The 21,050-nt window shown below is 40.8% G+C and overlaps 1 protein-coding gene across 2 annotated transcripts in view; it reads right to left on the bottom strand.

Moving 5' to 3' along the window:
* Positions 1-10,172: 10,172 nt before the first annotated feature.
* Positions 10,173-21,050, bottom strand: part of Ttk (TTK protein kinase) — a 38,565-nt gene continuing 27,687 nt past the window's right edge. Inside the window, exons 17-22 of one of the 2 annotated variants that reach the window (XM_021206666.1) lie at positions 19,902-20,026; positions 18,372-18,449; positions 15,407-15,583; positions 14,977-15,061; positions 14,337-14,434; positions 10,177-10,585 (exon numbers count right to left, since the gene is read on the bottom strand). In XM_021206666.1, the coding sequence (XP_021062325.1) occupies positions 10,502-10,585; positions 14,337-14,434; positions 14,977-15,061; positions 15,407-15,583; positions 18,372-18,449; positions 19,902-20,026 (647 nt within the window). In that variant the 3' untranslated portion in view covers positions 10,177-10,501. Of the gene's footprint in view, positions 10,586-14,336; positions 14,435-14,976; positions 15,062-15,406; positions 15,584-18,371; positions 18,450-19,901; positions 20,027-21,050 lie in introns of both variants that reach the window. The other variant, XM_021206667.1, reaches the window with a different exon arrangement.

Raw genomic sequence — 21,050 nt, 5'->3', positions numbered from 1 at the left:
GAGGCAGAGGCAGAGGCAGAGGCAGAGGCAGAGAGGCAGAGGCAGGCAGATCTTTGAGTTCAACGCCAGACTGGTCTACAGAACAAATTCTAGGATAGCCCAGGCTATACAGAGAAACCCTGTCTCCAGAATTAAAAACAACCCACAAAACCTTTTTAAAACTATGGTTTACATTTTTAAGGTGAAGGATAGAATGGGAAAATCAGAATTAGCATCAGCTCCAAAAGAAAACAGAAATTACCTGAATTGTTTATTAAATTGCCTGGGCTAAACTTATCTAGAAAAATATATAACTTGGCCCAAATAACATGATTCTCCTCCCCATTCAGTAAGGGGTCTCACTATGCGGCTCTAGCTGGCCTGAAACTCACGTCGACTATGGTGGCCTCAAACTCACAGAGATCATCCTATCTCTGCTTCTGTCCCAGAGTGCTAGGACTGAAGGCATGTGCCATCACACACAGGTGCAATTTTTCAAAGACAGATTTGCACCAATCCGTATTATTTGGGGGAGAAAACAATTCTCTGGCTTTATGAATCAGCACAAGCAGAAGAAAAAGGTTTAGCATTCTATTCCCATTCCCTTTGGCATCTCCTTCCCTTCTCCTGTCTTACCCCTTGGATTGGCACTCACCAGTCAGGCAGTGTGGGGTATGACTCTTTGGAGAAACAATCGCTGAAATGCTGAAATCTCAGGCCCACTTGAATGGATTTCTTCTCAATCCCCACCTCCGCTTCTCCTCCTGGTATCTGTTCCCTCTCGCCTTCCTTGGTTATTCCAGCCAGACTTCTTTGTGTCAGACATAGGCCACCTCAGGTAACTCGCCAGGTGCTCCAAAGGTGTGCCTCACAAAGGCTTTCCTCCCAAATTTCCTGTTTGCCAGACTCAGGCTGCCTCCAGTCTCACAAGGTGGCTGGCCAAGGTGCTCTCTTTCCCGTTTGCTTAGGAAACAATGGAAAAGTTGCCTTTTCAAAAACTAGCACTTAAGGTATTTGCCAAACAGGCAGGATGGAGGAAACACTGGGTAGTTTTTGAAGACTTAGGTACCAAGAGCTGTGGTGGGGCCTTTGGGAGGCCATGCTTCCCCCAACTGTATGGGATTGTCTTATTAGGCCAGTTTTGGGAACCCTGCTGCAGAATAGAAGAAAATAATTACATAGTGCAATCCAAAGAGATTTATTGTCATGAAATCCCAAGAAGCTTATCACAGAGTAGATACAAGCACAAGGAAGATTGGATGCTAGACACAATGGGCAGGTGTTGTACAACCCATTAGACCATGTGGACACACGGGCCCAGAATAGCTGCAGAGGGAGAAAAAAGGGCTGGGCTGGGCTCATGAGCAAAGCATAGCTTATACTGCAAAGGATGTACAGGATATGAGTAAGGATGGAAACGTCTGGGTTGGAGGTGACATGGAATGACTGACAGGAACGGAAGAGAAGAGAGAGGTCTGACTGGAGCCCAGACAATGCAGAAGAACAAGAGCCCACATGATGCAGAATTCCATCTGGGGCTGGGATTACATTAGAGCTTAAGGCTGTAGAGGAGGAGCCCCTTCAAGTTGTTCGAGGCAGCTGATGAAACAATGCCTGTAGCAGGTGAGTCTGCCCAGCGATTTCCCTCAGTGGCTTAGAGGTTCTTACTCAGAGAGGGTTCGTAAAAATCAAATTGCTGGGCCCCACCTTCTGAATCTGAAAGTCAGAAGTCAGGGGTAGGTCCAGAGAGTCTGCGTTCCTGAGCAAGTTTTCAGTGATCCAAAGGCTGGGTCACAATGGAGAAGTGCTTGATGAGCTGGAGATAACTGTGCCAGGACAAGGGAATGGAAGCAAAGGAACTGGTGGGCGGTTGGAATGTGTGTAGGAAAGTGAGAAAACGGAGGTATGTGTAAGAGTTCGAATCCGTGGGTACAGATAAGCAAGAATAAAAGTGTCAATTCCACGAAGAGCTGTCTTTATTGCAGCGAAATCGCTGGTCAAAGGAAATCCTTCCTGCCTGCTCTGTTGCTCCTGGTCATGTAAAATTCGGCAGCAATGGCCAGCTAGTGAGGGCTTAATGAAAGCAGAGGCTGGCAGCGCTGCCAGAGGCCTGCCCTAGGCACTGTGGGACAGATTGGGCAATTTGTGATTGGCAGTGTCGTCCAAGCTAACCTGACCCACTTACATGCTTGTCCCAGGCTGAGCTCTGTAGCATTGTTTCATATCAGCTGCTTGCATCGGACTCTACACCCAGACCAGAAATGCCTGTTCAGAACCAGCACAACAGCTCTTGTCACTGCCACCCCACCCCCACTCGGGGGCTGGGAACCGTGAACCTTGACTCACTAAACCGGTGGCTCCCAAACTTTTGGGATGGGCAGTGCCATCCGCGTTCTTGAATTTACCACCAGGGGATGCCATCCCAGGCCTATTGTGAAGTTGAGTATGACAGAACCCTTGGGGGTGCTCCACTGGAGAGAGGAGCTAGTGAACACCCCCTTCCCTTGTTGGCAACAGAGTAGAGGGGGACAGCCCCGCATGCCTCCCCTTGCAGCCTCTCAGAAGTGCAGGTACACAGCCAGACAGTTGTCTCCGGCTTGTTACCACCGAGCCGCCTCTACTTTAAGATCAGAAAGTCAGTTATGGGACCCCTGGACTGCAGCCTCAAGCAAGCGTGCAAAGCTGCTCCCTCTCAAGTCACAGGGAGAAGAGAAAAACATAAATCAGCATAGAAATACTTCACTCGGGCCCACGTGTCACACACACAATGTTTCTATGAAAAAACAAAAACAAAAACAAAAAACAACNCCCCCCCCCAAAAAAAAAAAGAACAGCCGGGCGGTGGTGGCACACACCTTTAATCCCAGAACTTGGGAGGCAGAGGCAGGCGGATTTCTGAGTTCAAGGCCAGCCTGGTCTACAAAGTGAGTTCTAGGACAGCCAGGGCTACACAGAGAAACTCTGTCTCAAAAGCAAAAACAAAAACAAAAACAAAAACAAACAAACAACCCCTCAAATTCTGCATAGTACCCATTCTGTCAGTGAAGGACATTTCCAGAAAGAGTCTGTGAATATCTTACATTTCTGAGATGTTTTAGGATTATAAATTAGACCATTTCAAAAGAGAGGCACCCACAAAGATGCCCCCTTGGTCTAACATGTCAGAGACCATCCTGAAGCAGAGGCACCCATGAGGATGCCCCCTTGGTCTAACATGTCAGAGACCATCCTGAAGCAGAGGCACCCATGAGGATGCCCCCTTGGTCTAACATGTTAGAGACCATCCTGAAGCAGAGGCACCCATGAGGATGCCCCCTTGGTCTAGCCTGTCAGAGACCACCCAGAAAGAGGTACCCACAAAGATACCCTCTTTGTCTAGCCGTCTAGAGAAAGTAGAACCCACAGAAATGCCTACTTAGTTGAGAATGTCTGTAAAATTTTAATCTCTGCATTGTTATCTCTGGTGTTTACTGCCACCATCTGTTAACCTAGGCCTAGTCCTAGAGGCTTCTAGCCTCCATACACTCTAATCTAGACCTAGAATGGTTTCAGCCCCTGAGGGTAAGTCTGAGCTCTTTTCCTGAGCTCTGACTGGCTGATTAGACTCAGCTGTTCTGGCTCAAACTTGTCTCTAAGCTGACTGGGTCTATCTAGCTTCTGTCAGTTTCTCCTGAATTGCTCTACTTGGCCTCAAACTAACTTTGGAAATATCTTCTAATCTTCTGGCTCCTTCTCATTCTCTAGCTTGTTCTATCTTCACCTGTGTCTAGCCTGTTCTCTCTTCAACTTGTCTCTGAAAAACAATCATGGTAGAGCTGCCTCCTTCCCTCTCTTTCTCTCTGCACTGCTCTCTTAAGTAGCCTCTTTTTCCTCTGTCTGTTCATGAGAGTTGGGCAGATCCTATCCTGTCAAACCTTCCTCAGATCCATCACTTTGTCTCTTACTCAATTAGACATCACTTTCAAATACGGTGCTTCCTTCTACAAACTAACTCGATTTTCATTGTTCAGGATTAAGGGTGTATGCTAAGGGCATGTCTGTATTCCACAGCACAATCTTGGGCTTCCCACTGTGTTCAAATATCCTGTAGCACATGTTAGAGACCACCTAGAAAGCACAGACCCCATGAAGATGCCCTCTTAGTCTGGCATGCTAGGGGCATAGGGGTATGCTGAGTGAAGTATACTTTGTTACTAATGTCTCCCCTGTTGAAAAGTTATGGTTTTCCAAAAGAAAAACTTGCATTAAAACAGTATTAATCAAATGCCAACTATGTGCCAAACGTTACAGTAGGCAATGGGGTATAGAGCAGCCAGCAACGTGGATTAAGAAGTGTACGTTCTGAGAACGGGTCCTGAGTTAACTGGCAAGCAGTAAACAAACCGTTACAGTTTACAGCAGAGCGAGGAAGAGGAGTATGACGTCATAGTGAGGAGAACCAGAGCATTAGCTCTGACAGTCAGGGATGGCCTCAATGAGAAGCATCTGAATAAACACAAGGAGATGTGGGAACAAGCCCAGCAACTGCTGGCCAAAAGCCTTCTCACAAGAGCAACAGCCACAGAGGACAGTAGGGAGACCTAGCCTGCTGCGACTTTATTTGGTGGTCCTGAGAGAGAAGCATTGAGATCTGAGGACATCTGAATGAATCCTTTCAGATGCCTTAGAAAGCAGAGGGTCAAGTAGAAGTGGGGGGGGAGGGGGGAAGGAGTGGCAAAGGTCAGGGTATGGGAGTCTTCCTAATAGTAGATATGCCCTGAGGCAAGATGCATTGGAAAATTCTGGGACCAACTAAACTAGACGCCACAAAAGTGGCTCATGACTATAATCCTAGTGCTTAGAAGGCTGAGGCACGGGGACTGCTGAAAGTTCAAAGCCAGCCTGGGCTACAGTGTGAGCTCCTTAAACAAACAGATAAACAGACAAACAAGCAATCCTACCTGGGTGTGAACTTAGAAACCATGAGGCAGGATAAGAAAGAAAGAAAAAAAAATAGATAAGATGAACTTCAAATAGAAACTATAAGGATGCCAAATAGAAAATTAGTATGTGTGATTTCATTAAAGAAATGATGGAATCATTAAGGAAATGATGTCCTCCATCTGATGACAAAGCAAGAAACCTTAAAAAGAACATAATTTCTACAAATGAAAAGGTTTAAAGAGACAGTGGTTGAAATTATTCAAAATCAAAATTCTATGTAACACAGAGGTGCAAAGGCATAATAATAGATCTCAAACACAATGCCAAGCTCAGGGAGGGTAGTGATGTAGCTCAGTGGCTAGAGTGTTTGCCTAGCACTCACAAAGCCCTGGGTTCAATTCCCACCTCCGCATGAATTGGGGCCCGTTAAACATGGTGGCATATGCCTGGCATTCTGGTATTCAGGAGGGCAAAGCAGAAGGATCACTTCTCTACATAATGGTTCAGGACCAGCCTGGGCTACATGAGACCTAGTACAAAAACAAACAAAAATCGTTCAGTTCAATGCGAAAGAAATGAACGATTGGGCTAGAGATATGGCTCAGTGGTTAAAAGCACTGACTGCTCTTCCAGAGGTCCTGAGTTCAATTCCCAGCAACCACATGGTGGCCCCCCCACCATCTGTAATGGAATCTGATGCCCTCTTCTGGTGTGTCTGAAGACAGCAACAGTCATATACATTAAAATAAATAAATAAATCTTAAAAAAAAAAAAGAACAAAGAAATGAGCTATGAAGTCATGCAAAGACACAGGAACTGTGAAAATATGTTGGTAAGTAAAAGAAGCTATACTGAAAATCTACATCAAGAATGGTGCTAATTATTCAATGCTCTGAAAAAGGTAAAGAAATGGTGAGTGGTTTGGGAGGGCGAAGGGTAGTGGTGGGCGGCTGGGCTGCCAGGAGAACTTGCAGGGGTAGGGTGAGCGGGGGAGTGGAGAAGCAAAGCCCTTTACTCCTTAAAAGTCCGTTTTTAGCCTACGGTCTTGGATCGCCGTGATGAGTCTGTTCCACGTCATTAGCGAGTCTGAAACCCTGTATTCACAATGGACTAAGCTTGTTTGCCCCTAAAGTGAAAAGCAGCCTGGCAGTGCCTCCAGGTGGATATAAAATATTAAATTTGTTACTATTTGTATGTACTTAAAATATTGGGGTTGTGTGGGATGAGACAGTTATATTCTGTAGCCCAGGCTGGCTTCAATCTTCCTGTCTCAGTATCTTCAATGCTGAGATCCCAGGCTTGTGCCACCATGCAAAGCTGTCTTATAATTTTTGCCTCACTACAAAGCTTCATCAAACATGGCTGCAACTGCCACTTAATCTTCATCTCATTGGGCATTACAGTTACTTATCTACATTCCAAACAAAAAGACACTCTTGAGTGTGACGCTCTATTTAAAACTGGTTTTAGAAATATGCATTTCCCCTCCTTCTACATCAATATTTTGAAGTTAATTTCTTCAACTAAAGCTTGGGTTACCCTGAGAGCCACCTAGCATCTCTGCCCTCCGAGCCGTATCAGAAAGCATCGTTGGTCTGACATAGCCACTCTTGGAACTCCAAAGGCTCTCCAGTAACAGCTCACCCAGAGTGGGCACTCAGCGACTTCAGTGGCCACACTACATTCCAGATGTCCCTGATCCTGGATTTCCCCATCAATATTTGGAGGACCTCATACACATGTCCCCTAGTTAGTCATGGGAAGGCAAACTTTTGAGGATTACAGTCCAGCCCCACTTCCAACCCAAGCTTGCTGAGTACTGATACACTAAGACACGAGTCAGAAGTGCTAACAACCCCCACTGTCCTACCCCAAACATGTCCAGAAACCTTGGCTTCCCCACCAGGATGGACTGGTCTCTTTGAACTGTGAGCCAAAAGTAAACATTTTATATTGCTTCCATCAGGCATTTGGTCACAGCAATAAAAAAACCCGACTAGTAAAATTGTCATCAACTGAGATGGTAAGACTTTCAAGGGAGCAGGGGTTTTTGTTTTTGTTGTTGTTTAGGTTTTTTGAGATAATCTTCCCCATGTAGCCCAGGCTGGAACTCTCAACCTTCTTGTCTCTACCTCTGATTCTAAGTAGTAAGCAGTTTTTTGACAAGAGGCCAAGTTTACTTTGCATTTTGGGTTTGAGATGTCTGTATGTGCATTCAGGTAAAGATGCCAAACAGTTAATTGAATGTGTACAGCCGGGCCTCAAGAGTTGAGTCTAAGTTTTATACAGATATGGAATTATCCACAAGTATAATGCCTTTAAAATAGTGAGAGGAGGAGCCCAAAGGAAACCTTAGTGATGGAGATGCCTCTTCCAGTGAACAAAGACCTTCTGGGGAACATAGACTTTGCTTTAACAGCTACCGCGTTCTAAGTATCTGACCCAACTTTTGATAGACGCTTTGTTTCAGGACTTCTTACCTGCAAATCTCACCTTACTAAAGACAAATGGAAGACCAAAAACTCAAATCAAACAAACAAATAAATATCCAACCTACAGAGTGCACAGCAGTACATTCTCATAGCCTTTGTTTTTACCTGGTCACATGTGCATTCAGCCAGCAGCCTTACTGAGAGGGGGAAAGGTCAGAGCGTTCTAGCACTCTCCTAAGAGTTTTTCACCTGGGAGAAGTCTAGACCATGCAGTTAGAATCGAGGCTATGCTGAGCATAAGACTATACCCACTGCTGAAGGGAAATGAGGCCTCTGTGCTCTGTACTCTTGGGATTCTCAAGCAAGGAGACTCCAGGACTCACATCTAGCTTTGGACTCATACAGGAAAGATGTTGCCTCATAAATACAAGAGTTTTTCTGTCATCTAAATTCATTCTCGTATATGAATTGGTAGACTTAAGACAGGAACTCAGGAGATGATAGGACCATTGTCCTAATTTCCCTAATTAAGGCTATCAAGCTCCCACAATTGGCGATGCGCTCATCCCACAAGTTTGCCAGAGAATACTTATAGCTAAGTCCTTTCCAGTGCAGTCCCACCTGGCCACATTCTAAAACCAACACATAAATAGCATTCAGTGAGTCCAAAGTAGGTTCAGAAGAAATTAACATTCAGGACACCCTATTTAGGACTATCCCTTTGTTCATCCCAGATGAGTACAGAATATTAAACTGCCAAGACATTTTCTAGTCAGACACCAGCTTATACATCACTAAAATTCAGTGTGCATGAGATCAGTTAACAGAACAGGCTGCCCATCTGTCAGTGTGGACAGAGCACTTGATACTGTCAACTCAAACCAGTTAACATGCACAAATGCTTGGGGAATGTGTGCACCCATGTCAGCAGTCTCCTTGGCAGAATTTCAAAGGACACAGATGCTGTTCCACGTTGAGGTTTAGAACCAAGTTGTCCATCCTGGGCCCACGGGTGCTACTGCAAGGTGCTGATGCCTTTTCCAGGATATTTTACAACTCATAACATGACTAGTATTTTAAAAGGTTACAAGTGCAGTTACTTCAAGACAACCTTTAAAAATTAGCAGTATTTAAAAAGAGTCGATAAAGAGTAATTTTCTAACTTCCAAGTCAGGTTTTTAACCACGCCTTCTATGAGTGAGTTTGTAGAACTACCAACTTAAGCTTACCAGTTATTTGTTACATCCCAAGCTCAAATCCTGAAACATAATGTGGTTAAAAAATGGACGAGTTGAGAAAACAAGCCACAGAACGTGAGAACTTCTTGAGAAAGATATGCTGGATAAAGGACTGTGACTCCAAATATAGAGCCCTGGACAGATATCTCACCAAAGATGGTGTGCACACGGTAAGTGGGCACATGGAACTGAGGAAGCACCGCAACCAAGCACTGAGAAGTGCTGACTGAAGGAAGGGGACACCCCATACTCAGGACAATGACCATAGCCCACATCCAGACATCAAACTCTGGTGAGGGCATGGAGCCACACCAATGTCCATCCAGTGCCATGGAGCTTGGCAGGTGCTCACAAATCTATATAGAGTCTGCCCACAAAAAGTAGATGAAAACTCACATCAGATAAAAAAAACCCAATCTGCACTGAAATATTTATAGCAGCTTCATTCACAACTGTCAAGATTTAGAAGCAACCCAAAATGGCTTTCAGCAGGAGAATGGATGGGCCAAGGCACATCCAATGGATGGTCTGTGTCAAAAAGGCACAGAGGCAAAAAGTGCACCTGAAAGGCTATTATTATGTGTAGGGGACTTTGGGGATAGCATTTGAAATGTAAATGAAGAAAATATCTAATTAAAAAAAAGAAAGAAAGGCTATTATGGTAGTTGGGTCTCACTTTTACTATGACTGGGAAAAGAACAGGAAATAGAAGAGTGGGGTCTCCCTGGAGTGAGAGACAAGGACATTCTGGAAGATGAAAACCTGCATTAGACATGTCAAAGCCCACATAGTATATGTACCCAACATACACTATGAATCTGTAGTGTAAGCTCAGGAACTGTAACAGAAGGTACCATTGTGCTGTGGGATGTTGATGGAAATGACAAAGGTGATGTCAGCTGCCTGGGACGGGAGGTAAAGGACACAGAAGTTCTGCATTTCCTGCTAAACTTTGTGGTGGACCCCAACTGCTCTGAAACATGGAAACCTTTTTTTTTTCCTTCAATTTTTTATATTTTCTTCATTTACATTTCAAATGCTATCCTGAAAGTCCCCTATACCCTCCCCCCGCCCTGCTCCCCTGCCCACTCACTCCCACTTCTTGGCCCTGGCTTTCCCCTGTATGGGGCATATAAAGTTTGCAAGACCAAGGGGCCTCTCTTCCCAATGATGGCTGACTAGGCCATCTTCTGCTACATATGCGGCTAGAGACACGAGCTCTGGGGGCACTGGTTAGTTCATATTGTTGTTCCACCTATAGGGTTGCAGACCCCTTCAGTTCCTTGGGTAATTTCTCTAGCTCCTCCATTGGGGCCTTTGTGTTCTATCCTATAGATGACTGTGGGCACTGCTTGTGGACGTTGTACATCGTGGTGCGCACTAGGCTCCGCACCACGATGTACAACGTCCACAAGCAGCTGCCTGCCTCTGCATCTTAAGTGCTGGAATTAAAGGCGTGTGCTGCCGCCACCATTACCCCCCCTCCCCCCAGCTTGGAAATTTAATTGTTAAACTTTATTTACTAAGGTCTATTCTTAATCCAGTTTTTCTGAGAGTTTTGCTCTCATGCCAATAACACATGACTGAAGAGAACAACTGTACAGTTCTGGAACTGTGGTGAGGCTTTATTTACAGAGATCTTCAACATTCCAGCTATCATTCACTCTTCCAAGTGTAAAACAGTAGCAGACAGCTTAGATTTACAGAAAAGCATAAAAGAAAAGCACAACTCTATAATTTAATATACACAGTGCTATGAGTGGTTAACTTTACAGCTTTCTTTTGAGGATAATCTACTGAAGTTTTGTTTGTTTGTTTTTTCAACTGGTAAAATCCAGGTGAGGTTGTTTCCAACTGGTAGATTTCCTCAGTGATTCAAGAGTGGCAGACAAGACAATCTAGTGTTTTTGGTTTGTGCGTAGCTGTGCATCACTTTCTTTCTCTCTTTTCGTCAAAAGTCTTGGATGATGAAGAATCTTGACTTTCACCACAATTATAACGTTCATACAAAGTCTGAAATTAAAAACACAAACCTGTTGTTTCAACTTTTTAGTTCAGTGTATTATTAGATTAGTGAAGATGGTGATATATTCTAAATATAAAGAAGTGCAGCTCAACCTTTAGTTCAGTGTATTATTAGATTAGTGAAGATGGTGATATATTCTAAATATAAAGAAGTGCAGCTCAACCTTTCCACAAGAGATTTATAGTATAGTACAATCCACATATACACAGACCTTCAAGCCCACTTACTTTTCTTTAAAATAACTTACTAAAAATTCATTTTATATATATATCTCATCAAATATTGACAAGGAAACAATATATACTTTCAGAAGCTATTTACACTAATGAATAGAAGACATTAAAATTACTATGTAAATAAGTCTAATTATGTTCTTTTGACCCTTAGTGTTATCCTTGAAGAGCTGGTTAATAGGATTCCTACCTGACAGATGCTCCAGTCCCTAACAGAATATGCATACTATTTGCATATATGTATATACATCTTGCTGAATATTTTAATTCATACATAAAATAACTAATACAATGTAAATATGATGATTGTTTTACGAAATTTTTATGGATTAATAACAATAAAGTAGGTATATGCTCAATACTAATAAATTATTTTTCAGAATGCTTTTGATTTGCAGTTGATTGACTCCAGATATGGAATCCATAGATACAGGGGGGGGGTCACTGAAAAAAAGACTGTCAACACCCCACTCTTATCAATGGACAGATCATGGAAACAAAAACTAAACAGACACATTGTAACTAACAGAAATTATGGACCAAATGGACTTAACAGATGTTAATATGTTTTCCTCGTAGCACTGCTTCCATTGTATCCCATAAGTTTGGGTATGTTGTGCCTTCATTTTCATTAATTCTAAAAAGCCTTTCTTTCTTTGGTTCTTCCTTGACCAAGTTATCATTGAGTAGGGTGTTATATAAATGTTCTATAGAACATTTCATCCTAAAACAAAAGAATGTACCTTCTTCTCAGTACCTCGTAGTACCTTCTTCTCCAAAGTTGACCATATAATCGGTCACAAAACAGTCCTCAACAGATACAAGATTGGAATATTTCCATGCACCCTATCAGATCACCATGGACTAAGGCTGGTCTTCAATAGCAACAAAAACAACAGAAAGCCCACATACACATGGAAGCTGAACAACACCCTACTCAATGATAACTTGGTCAAGGAAGAACCAAAGAAAGAAATTAAAGGCGGTTTAGAATTTAATGAAAATGAAGGCACAACATACCCAAACTTACGGGATACAACGGAAGCAGTGCTATGAGGAAAACATAGCTCTGAGTGCCTTCCAAAAGAAACTGGAGAGAGCATACACTAGCAGCTTGACAGCACACCTAAAAGCTCAAGAAAAAAAAGAAGCAAGTACACCCAAGAGGAGTAGATGGCAGGAAAGAATCAAACTCGGGGCTGAAATCAACCAAGTAGAAACAAAAACAACTATACAAAGAATCAACAAAACCAGGAGCTGGTCCTTTGAGAAAATCAACAAGATAGATAAACCCTTAGCCAGACTAGCCAGAGGGCATGGAGATAGTATTCAAATTAACAAAATCAGAAATGAAAAAAGATATTAACAACAGAAACGGAGGAAATTCAAAACATTCAGATCCTACTACAAAATCCTATATTCAACAAAACTGGAAAAGCTGGATGAAATTGACAATTTTCTAGATAAATACCAAATACCAAAGTCAAATCAGGATTAGATAAACCATCTAAACAGACCCATGCTGTAAAAAGAAATAGAAAAGTCATTAAAAGTCTCCCAACCAAAAGAAGCCCAGGACCAGATGGATTTAGTGCAGAGTTCTATCAGACCTTCAAAGAAGACCTAATACCAATACTCTTCAAACTATTCCACAAAATAGAAACAGAAGGTACTCTACCCAATTCATTCTATGAAGCCAGAGTTACACTGCATATTCTTCCTTGGAGATGGAATGGTTTCTGTCTAATCAGGAACTTTCAAAAATTTCCTTTCAAGGAGGATTTCATAAGGGGTTTCTTTTTCTTCTATTATGTTTAATGTTTCAAATAGATTTTAAAAACTGGTTGGGTGCCTATTATTTTTAGCTTCAGAAGATATGTATATTTAAGAGGCATTTAACTATTATAAATTATTTTGATGACTTAAAAAAAATATACTGATATACTTCTTTGGGGGAGAGAAGGAAATTGTAGATTATATTTTTAAAGCATGTCTGCTTGCTGAAAGAATATAGATTGAAAACTACAGCATTGATAAAAAAAGAAAATAAATAGAACAATTTTTCATGATTTGAAGAATTTAAAGGCTTCTTTAGACATCAAGAAGGATGCTAGATTCCAAATGGTTCTAGAAGTCAGATTTGTCATCTTATAGAGCAGATGTTTTATAAATGGTGAACCCTCTCTTTACACCAGTACTTCTATTGGTGCCTAGCAATGTTTTATTCATAGATGGCACTCAAATGAAGTAAGGGGGTGGGGGCAACAGTTAACTGATTCCTGTGAAGAGAGTATAGCTGGTTTTCCAGTGAACCATGTGAGCAGAATGTGTAAGCCACAAACCATTCCTGTCCAATGTCACGGAAAAGAAGAGCTGTTTGCCTTTTTAACCACCACATACATACATACATACATACATACATACATACATACATACATACGTACATACAAAAAAAGAGACTAAAGGCTAAAAGTCAATATCTAACTTATGAAGGTGACAAGTAGCGTTTCCATCAAATAACATAAAATTTCAGAAATGGGGTAGTAAATTCACCTTAATTTTATTTAAGAGAACATTTTGAATAATATACTCCCTATAAAATATGGAGACATGAAAAAGTAATGATTATAAAGGCATTTTGTCTAACTTAAACAACTGATTTGTGCACCTTAAAGCTACTGATTCCGCTATCAGCATCTGAGGAAAAAGGTCTAAGATCTTATGAATATAAGTAGTAAAGAAAATATAAAATAAATTTATTCCAACATAGGTCCACATCAGCAAGAGGGGGAGTTGACCCTTATCCAGGGAACAGAGCATTATTAGTTCAAACTTCTATACTTTTATGCTACTATAACTCAATTATCCAATTTTTCTTGGTAGGTAATTTAGTTGATAAGCAACCACAGGGATTAGAAATTACAAACTATTTGATGACGATGAGATCCAAACATCCCTGTGGACCTGAGTGTAGCATCACACACTTTAGCTCCAGCACTAGAGGGACAGAGGCAGGCAGAGTTCAAGGCTAGCGAGGCCGCACAGTGAAACACTGTCTCAAAACAAAACAACCAAGACTCACAACAGGTCACACTGACAGTGGAGACGGACCTTACCCGGAAGCTGCCGGTGTGAGATGTGCATTGAGAAATATATCAATTGCTAGAGAAGGCATGGCATGTGACAAATATTGTCATTTTCCAAAGGCTGTATTAAGAATTGACTAGAAGAAACGATTTCTAAAGCTGTACTAAGAATGTTGTCGAGATATTTTAAAAGATTATTTTTTATTTATTCCAGCTGAAAGCCTAAGAACAATAATAGCACAAATCAGAAAGGTTGACACTTTAAAGAACACTCAGTGAAGTAATTGCAGCAATGTATTTTTACCACAGATGTGAGCAGGAGGCCAGTTTTCTTTCTGGCTACAGTTCCAGTTCCTTTAAGGAAGGCCTAACTCACTGCATTACATTAAAACAGCTGGAACTAATGTACATGCACTTACTTTTGCAGTTTTCAAGATGGAGTTAGGAGAATTCAGACTAACAAGTTGACCCAACACATATTTCATTTCATCAGTGGTTCCCCTAGCCATTTGACTGCCTATAAAAGGAATATAATGAATAAAATGCTGTATTAATAAGAGTAATAGAAATTCATTTAAAAGAACATTCTGGTCAGGTACATGCCTGTAATTCCTGCCCTCAAGAGGCTGAGGGAGGAATACTGGTCTGAGTTTGAGGCAAGATCCTGTCTCAAAAAATCAAAACAAACAAATAGTAAAAAAAAAAAAAAACAAAAAAAACAAAAACCACATTCTGGAGGGCCCATGAATTCAAGGTCAGCCTAAGCTGTAGTAGTAAGACTCTGCCCCACCCCCAAAACAATAGCAACAAAAATACATATATTATACTTAACATATTGTACACTAGCTGGCATTCTTGTAAGTTATTGCAATGTCCTATATTCAATCGGTAATATTAAATAACAAAGTTAAAAGAGGCAATATTATTAACTAGCAAACTATTATTATCTAGCAAACAGGCTATGAGAGAGTGGCCATTTAGATTTTGGTTCTCTATAGTTAACACACTATTCATGCATGCTGGTAACCTAGAAAACAGAAACCTTTAAGGAAGCAGTACCTGGATGGGGCTGAATTTGAACATATGGATGTGTGAGGAGCTCAGGGATCGATATCCTCTCTTTAGGGTTCCTCACTAAACAGCACTAAAAACAAACAAACAAAACAAAAAGCAAGTTTTTATACATGATGCTGACAAAGTGCTTTTCCAAATGACATCATACTACACACCCTACTCCAGACATCCTGCTCAGACATCTGTAACAAGTTTTCTCCAAGTCACCTTTGAGAAATCCCCAAGTGTACATTAAATTTAAAAAGACACCTTTCACAATAAGCAGGCTTTAAAAATAACTTCTATCAGCAACTCCTTTCATTAAATCAGTTACATTCAGGATAGTTGAATAATTCCAAACACTTCAACTACTTCTTTCAAACAAACATAAAATTATGAGACTTTTTTTTCTATACCCACATATTGTTAGTGTTACCTTTAGCACATCTCGAAGATCTTTTTCCGAAATCTCGGGAAATTCAATTTCATGACTAGGGTTGATTATGGCATGTAGTTTAGAGACCTGGTTGATGATATGCTGAAATGGTGTTTTCCCATAAGTCATGTAGTACAGAATGCACCCCAAGGACCACACATCACTTCTGGGACTTACCTATGTAGAAGAAAAGTTGCTTTAATTTAATACAAAGGTTAACATAAAAATATTATATGACTGTAATCCTAATTATACACTAATAATTAAAAACCTCAATGGATATAAAAGTATAAGATTATGCTTACATGACAAAACATCTTTTCCCAATTTTCATTACATTTGATCCTTTTATAAAGAACTTTAAACCCTTGAAAAACCTCAAATTATTTTATAGGAAATAAAGTATTAAATTCTTGGCATCCAATGAAAATACAATACTAAAATAACATATCCATAAATTTGAATTTACTTGCTTGTCCCAGAAGGATTAGGTTGCAATAACTTTGTATCTGAAGATTCATGTCTATATTTTTCAAATGTTGCTTAAATTGTACAACCCCAATCTCTAGAGTATAAATTATAGAACCAGAACCACTTGCCTAGCACACACCAAATCCCGACTCTGAACCCCGACTCCAAAGCAAAAATAAAATACAGATTATTGTTATGGGTATTAAATGGAATTAGATACAGATAACCAGAGAGAAGAGCTTATTTTTCTTTGTAGGTTATTTATTTGTTTATTTATGTGTAACTACAGCAAATACTCCCAACTGCTGAGCCATCTCTTCAGTCCACAAGAGTTCGTGAGTAAGCACCAATATAGACCAATCACTTCTCCTGAATCCAATCGTGTCAAATGTTAACTGGGTTAAAGCCACATCAGGAGTAATCACAGCAACAGGAAGACAGAGAAGGAAAAGCAAACAGAAACAGGTATTTTCCACAAAGAGTAAAGCTAAACCAACTGTCATAGAAAGTTAGTGAAGAAAAAGTTGGGGGTTCGAAAAAGAAACAGACACACAAAAACCTGACCTTTTTTATTTATTTTTTAAACAAAAGGAAGAACATACTATTCAATATTAGGAAAAGAGAACAAAACATAAGACAGAAGAGAAAATTATTTGTACTGTGATAAACAATGTTACCAACTAAGAAAAAGAGTAAGCTATAAAAAAAGGGGGTGGAGGGAACATATGTGTGCATGGGTATGCACATGTGCACAGTTGCCCCAGAAGAGGGCACTAGATTCCCTGAACTGGATACACATGCAGTTGTGAACTTCCCAACGTGAGTGCTGGGAACTGAATTTGAGTCCTCTGCAAGAGCAGAACTTGCTCTTGACCACTGAGCCATCTCTTGAGCTTCAGGGATGAATTTTTGAAACATTATTGTACCACTGAAAACTGAGCCAGGTATTGTAGCACACATCTGAGATCCCGACATTTGGAAAGCTAAGGCAGGGGATAATGAGACTATGTCTCAAAAAGTGAGAAGAGGGAAGGAGGAAGGAGGGGAAATTTGTCATTGCATATTAAATCACTGAGTTGAAAACTGAAAAAAATATAATCTCTACGTATGATTCAAAACCTTAAAAGTAAAAAAGACAATAAAATGAAATTACAAAATAGAAATTAATAGGCATTAAAAAGACTATAATAAAACCTGTAACTAATAGCAGAAGACTCAGTAAAAATGTTATCTTTTAAAAAGCAAGGCTGTATTAAGAAACTGGAGTCACTGAACTCTTGACCCTCCAGCTTCACCTTCTGGAAGGCAGAGCGCAGGCAGGCACCACCACATCCAGCTAAAGTAGTAGTTTTAATGCAAATTCAACACTAAAATCAATTATAGATGGGTTTAAGATGGGAGAAATAGTAACCAGGGCACACAAGGGGAGGCAGCTCAAGAGGCAAACACAAGTGCTCAAGGTTCAGTTCTGGGTACTGTCAGTGGAGACTCCACGCAGAAGAACTGCAACAAGTTCCAGGTCAGCCGAGGCTTCAACGTTAGATTCCGTTGTCAACAACAAAAACCAGAGTATAAATGAAAACAAATACCTAACAAACACAAAAATATAAACTGGAAAGCAAAGGGAACTAGAATTTGTGAATGAAATAAACATCTGTTTTTAAGTTCAAAAAAACCGTAAGTCTAAAGAAAACCCAACCAAAAGGCAGCAAATACAAATCAGAAAAAGACTATTATGAAAACAGCTTTCTAAGACAAACTGCTCGGCAAGTCTTTATGCACACTGGGCCGGGGAGATGGCTCGGTGGGTAAAACACTTGCCATGAAGTGTGACGACCTGACTGAATCCTCAGAAACCAGGGTAAAAAGACAGTGGGAAAAGGCAGAGGAAACGCCCAAGCCCGGCATACACAGCAGCAAACAGCAACACAAAGACTGTATCACTGAGAACATAAATGTGTACATACAAATACACACATCATACACACTCAGACACAGACAACGACACACAAATATTATGTAAGTTATTTGAAAAACTACCAGAAACCATAGTTTCTAGAGAAGAAAAGTAAAGTTACTCATCAGTGAGCTGCATGCTGAACTGAGAGATTTCTTTCTGTTACTCCTTTTTTTCTTTTAAAATACACATTATTCAACAAGTCCACCTCACAGAGGGGAAAACAGACAAGTTCCTCACTGCTTAAGAAGTAGGGTTATGCATGACATGAAGGTTGCTGGAACCCAGTCCTGTGTGAGCTTTCGAACACTGCAGCAGTGAAAGAAAAATTAGCCTGAGAGCTTGACACACCCCGAAAAGAAAATGAGCCCCCGATAAGGGACATCAAGGAGGCAAGCAGGACTCACTGAGACTAAAACAACATCCATGCACACATAAAATAATAGAATGAAAAGAAAAAAGGTAAAAGAATGGTGACAGAACACCATGCCAATTCACAGGAGCTCACTGGTGCCAGGAGAGCGCTCTTCCCCGTACCTTGGTCCTGATTTTCGAATTTTCTCTTGAAGACATGTCTCTTATTGCTTCTGGGGCCATATAGTTAACTGTGCCGACCTATTTGCAAATCACAAAGAAATCAATGAGAATATCTTTCTAGATTTGTAAATATATAAATGACAGATTCTTGGAAATTTGAATAACTAATGATTTAAATGACAGACTTGAAAAATTCAAACAATAAAACGATATAAGAATGTATGTAGTATCACATCCCAACTCCAATCAGATGAGTTGGGTTGAGAATGAACTGGCTCCTCTGGAGCACTGGGCTTTGTCTGTAACTGGGCTGGAAAGCTAGTATTAAGTCTTTACAACTGACCAGGCGAATTCTGAACTCTGAGGGATTTGCCTATCATTCACTTTCATGTTCAAATGCACTCAACCTATTCTTCGCTCAATAAACCAAGCAACAAATTAACAGATGAATAAAAGGAACCAGCAAGCTTCATCTCCCATACTCTTTGGCTCCATGTGCAGATCGAGATGGGTTGGAAAACTAAATCAGATAAGAGTTTCTCCAGCTGGGCATTGAAATAGTACGCAAAGTCCTTTAGTTCTAAGGTAACAAAATGTCTGCCTGCTAAGACCTTGCCATAGGTAACTTCAGTCTCATCTACACTCACTGTTCATCACCTGTACTTCTGAAACAAAAAATAGTGAATGACTGTCAAGAAAAATGACTTTAAGGGCATGGTGTCTACTGATTTATCTTCATCCCTGGACACAGCCTGTGAGGTGCAGTCGACATCACCTTTCAGCTCTGTTTTCATCTCACTACTTCAGCTTCATGAGATTCACCACAGCAAATCTCACTACAAAACACAGCTGGGCTGTAGAGCTTGCTGCACACTCAATTTGACTTTGGCCCCCAGGGCCCCAGTAGGAGAGAACTGGTTTACCAAAGCCATCCCCTCACCTCCACAATGGCATGCTTATGTCTGGAATCCCCCCACCCCCAATAGTAAGTAAAATATTTCCTTTTTAACGTGTAGCTGAGAGGAACGCTTCAGTATTCCCAATAAGGCTCTCAAAACTTCCTCCCAAATTTAAGCAGTAAGAAAAAGAAACAGGACAGTGGAGAGCATGAAGTGCAGCTACTCTCTGCCCTGCCTCAGCGATGAGAAATCATTCAAAATCATAAATAGACTTGTCTGATCTTGAACTGCTTTTATAAATCAAATTGACCATGGCTTTGACCATAGTCTTTTATAAACATAGTTTCTATTCTTTAAAAAGACTTCAAATTTTTGGAATAACATGGTTGGTAAAAATATAATATTGGCAACATATTTAACAGATAAAAATGATCTAAGCCTTGTAGTAACCAGCCATCATTAAAATCCTACCTGAAGTCGGGTGTCGGGGCTGACACCTGCAACCCCACACCTGGGATGCATAGGCAGCAGGATCGGGAGTTGATGGCCACTGATCAGTCAAGAGCATTCTAGGTTTTGAGAAACCCTGGTTCAAAACACTAAAATACAACCAAGACAGCAAAAATCCTACCTGAGAATCTTTAACAATGCTTGTTGTATCTGGCTGCATTTGGTTTGCAATCCCAAAATCAATTAGCTTTAGTATTCCGTCAACTATTACAAAGTTAGCAGGCTTCAGGTCACTATGAACAATGCCTTCAAAATAAAATCCATTATGTTAGATGAAGAAAAACATTCTATGACCAGGGGGGATAAAAAGCATTTCATAATCTTTAGGTCAGGCTTATCCTTTCAATTAGGCAACACATTAATATTTAGTTATTATACATTCTACACCTTAGCAAATATTGAGGGCCAGGTACTATTCTATAGCAATGCAGAGTAAATAAGTCCCATTATCACCATCATTTTAAGAGTGAGGACACTTAATGCGATTTGAGTTGAAGTGAACCATTTAGGATTCCAGGCCTAGCCTGTCAGTGTGTGCTGCACACTGCCATGCGCACAGCTCAGGAGAGCACCACAAAGAACTGTCAGACAGTAAGATCGCAAGGCCTCCCACACCCCCAAAGAGTCCTATCCTCTGCTTAGTGACTGCTTATAAAAGGAGAAGCAGAGGAAGCGCGTGAGATTGAACACGTCTGTTTGATTTATTTGTTTTTGTTTGTTTGTTTGTTTGGCTTTTTTTGGTTTTTCAAGACAGGGTTTCGCTGTGTAGCCCTGGCTGTCCTGGAACTCACTCTGTAGACCAGGTTGGCCTCAGAAATCTGCCTGTCTCTGCCTCGGCCTCCCTAGTGCTGGGATTAAAGGTGTGCACCACCACACCCGGTTGAACAAGTCTGTTTTAAAGACAAGGGAAAGGCAGAGAAAACTGGAAAGAACAAGAACTAATAATTGCGTAGTAACAAATAATGAAACAGAAAAAAGTAAGAACAGAACAACTCTCACACCAGACACCAAAGAGAAAATCCTTTGGAGACTGAAAAACTGGCCATTCTCTTCCTATCTGTAGGATGTCCATATCCTCAGGACTTAAAGATAAGAATCCCCAGTTACCAGAGGAGGGTAAGTTTACATTGTACATGTGGACATTTCTGTTCTACATCCTGTGCTTTTGTTCTGTAGCCTGTGTATAACCACTCTTAAGAAATGGGATACAGAAAATGTGGTAAATTTACACAATGGAGTACTACTCAGCTATTAAAAACAATGAATTTAT

This window comes from Mus pahari, chromosome 10, assembly GCF_900095145.1.
Source record: "Mus pahari chromosome 10, PAHARI_EIJ_v1.1, whole genome shotgun sequence".
Lineage (NCBI taxonomy): Eukaryota > Metazoa > Chordata > Mammalia > Rodentia > Muridae > Mus > Mus pahari.
This window is presented reverse-complemented; position numbering and strand designations above follow the sequence as displayed.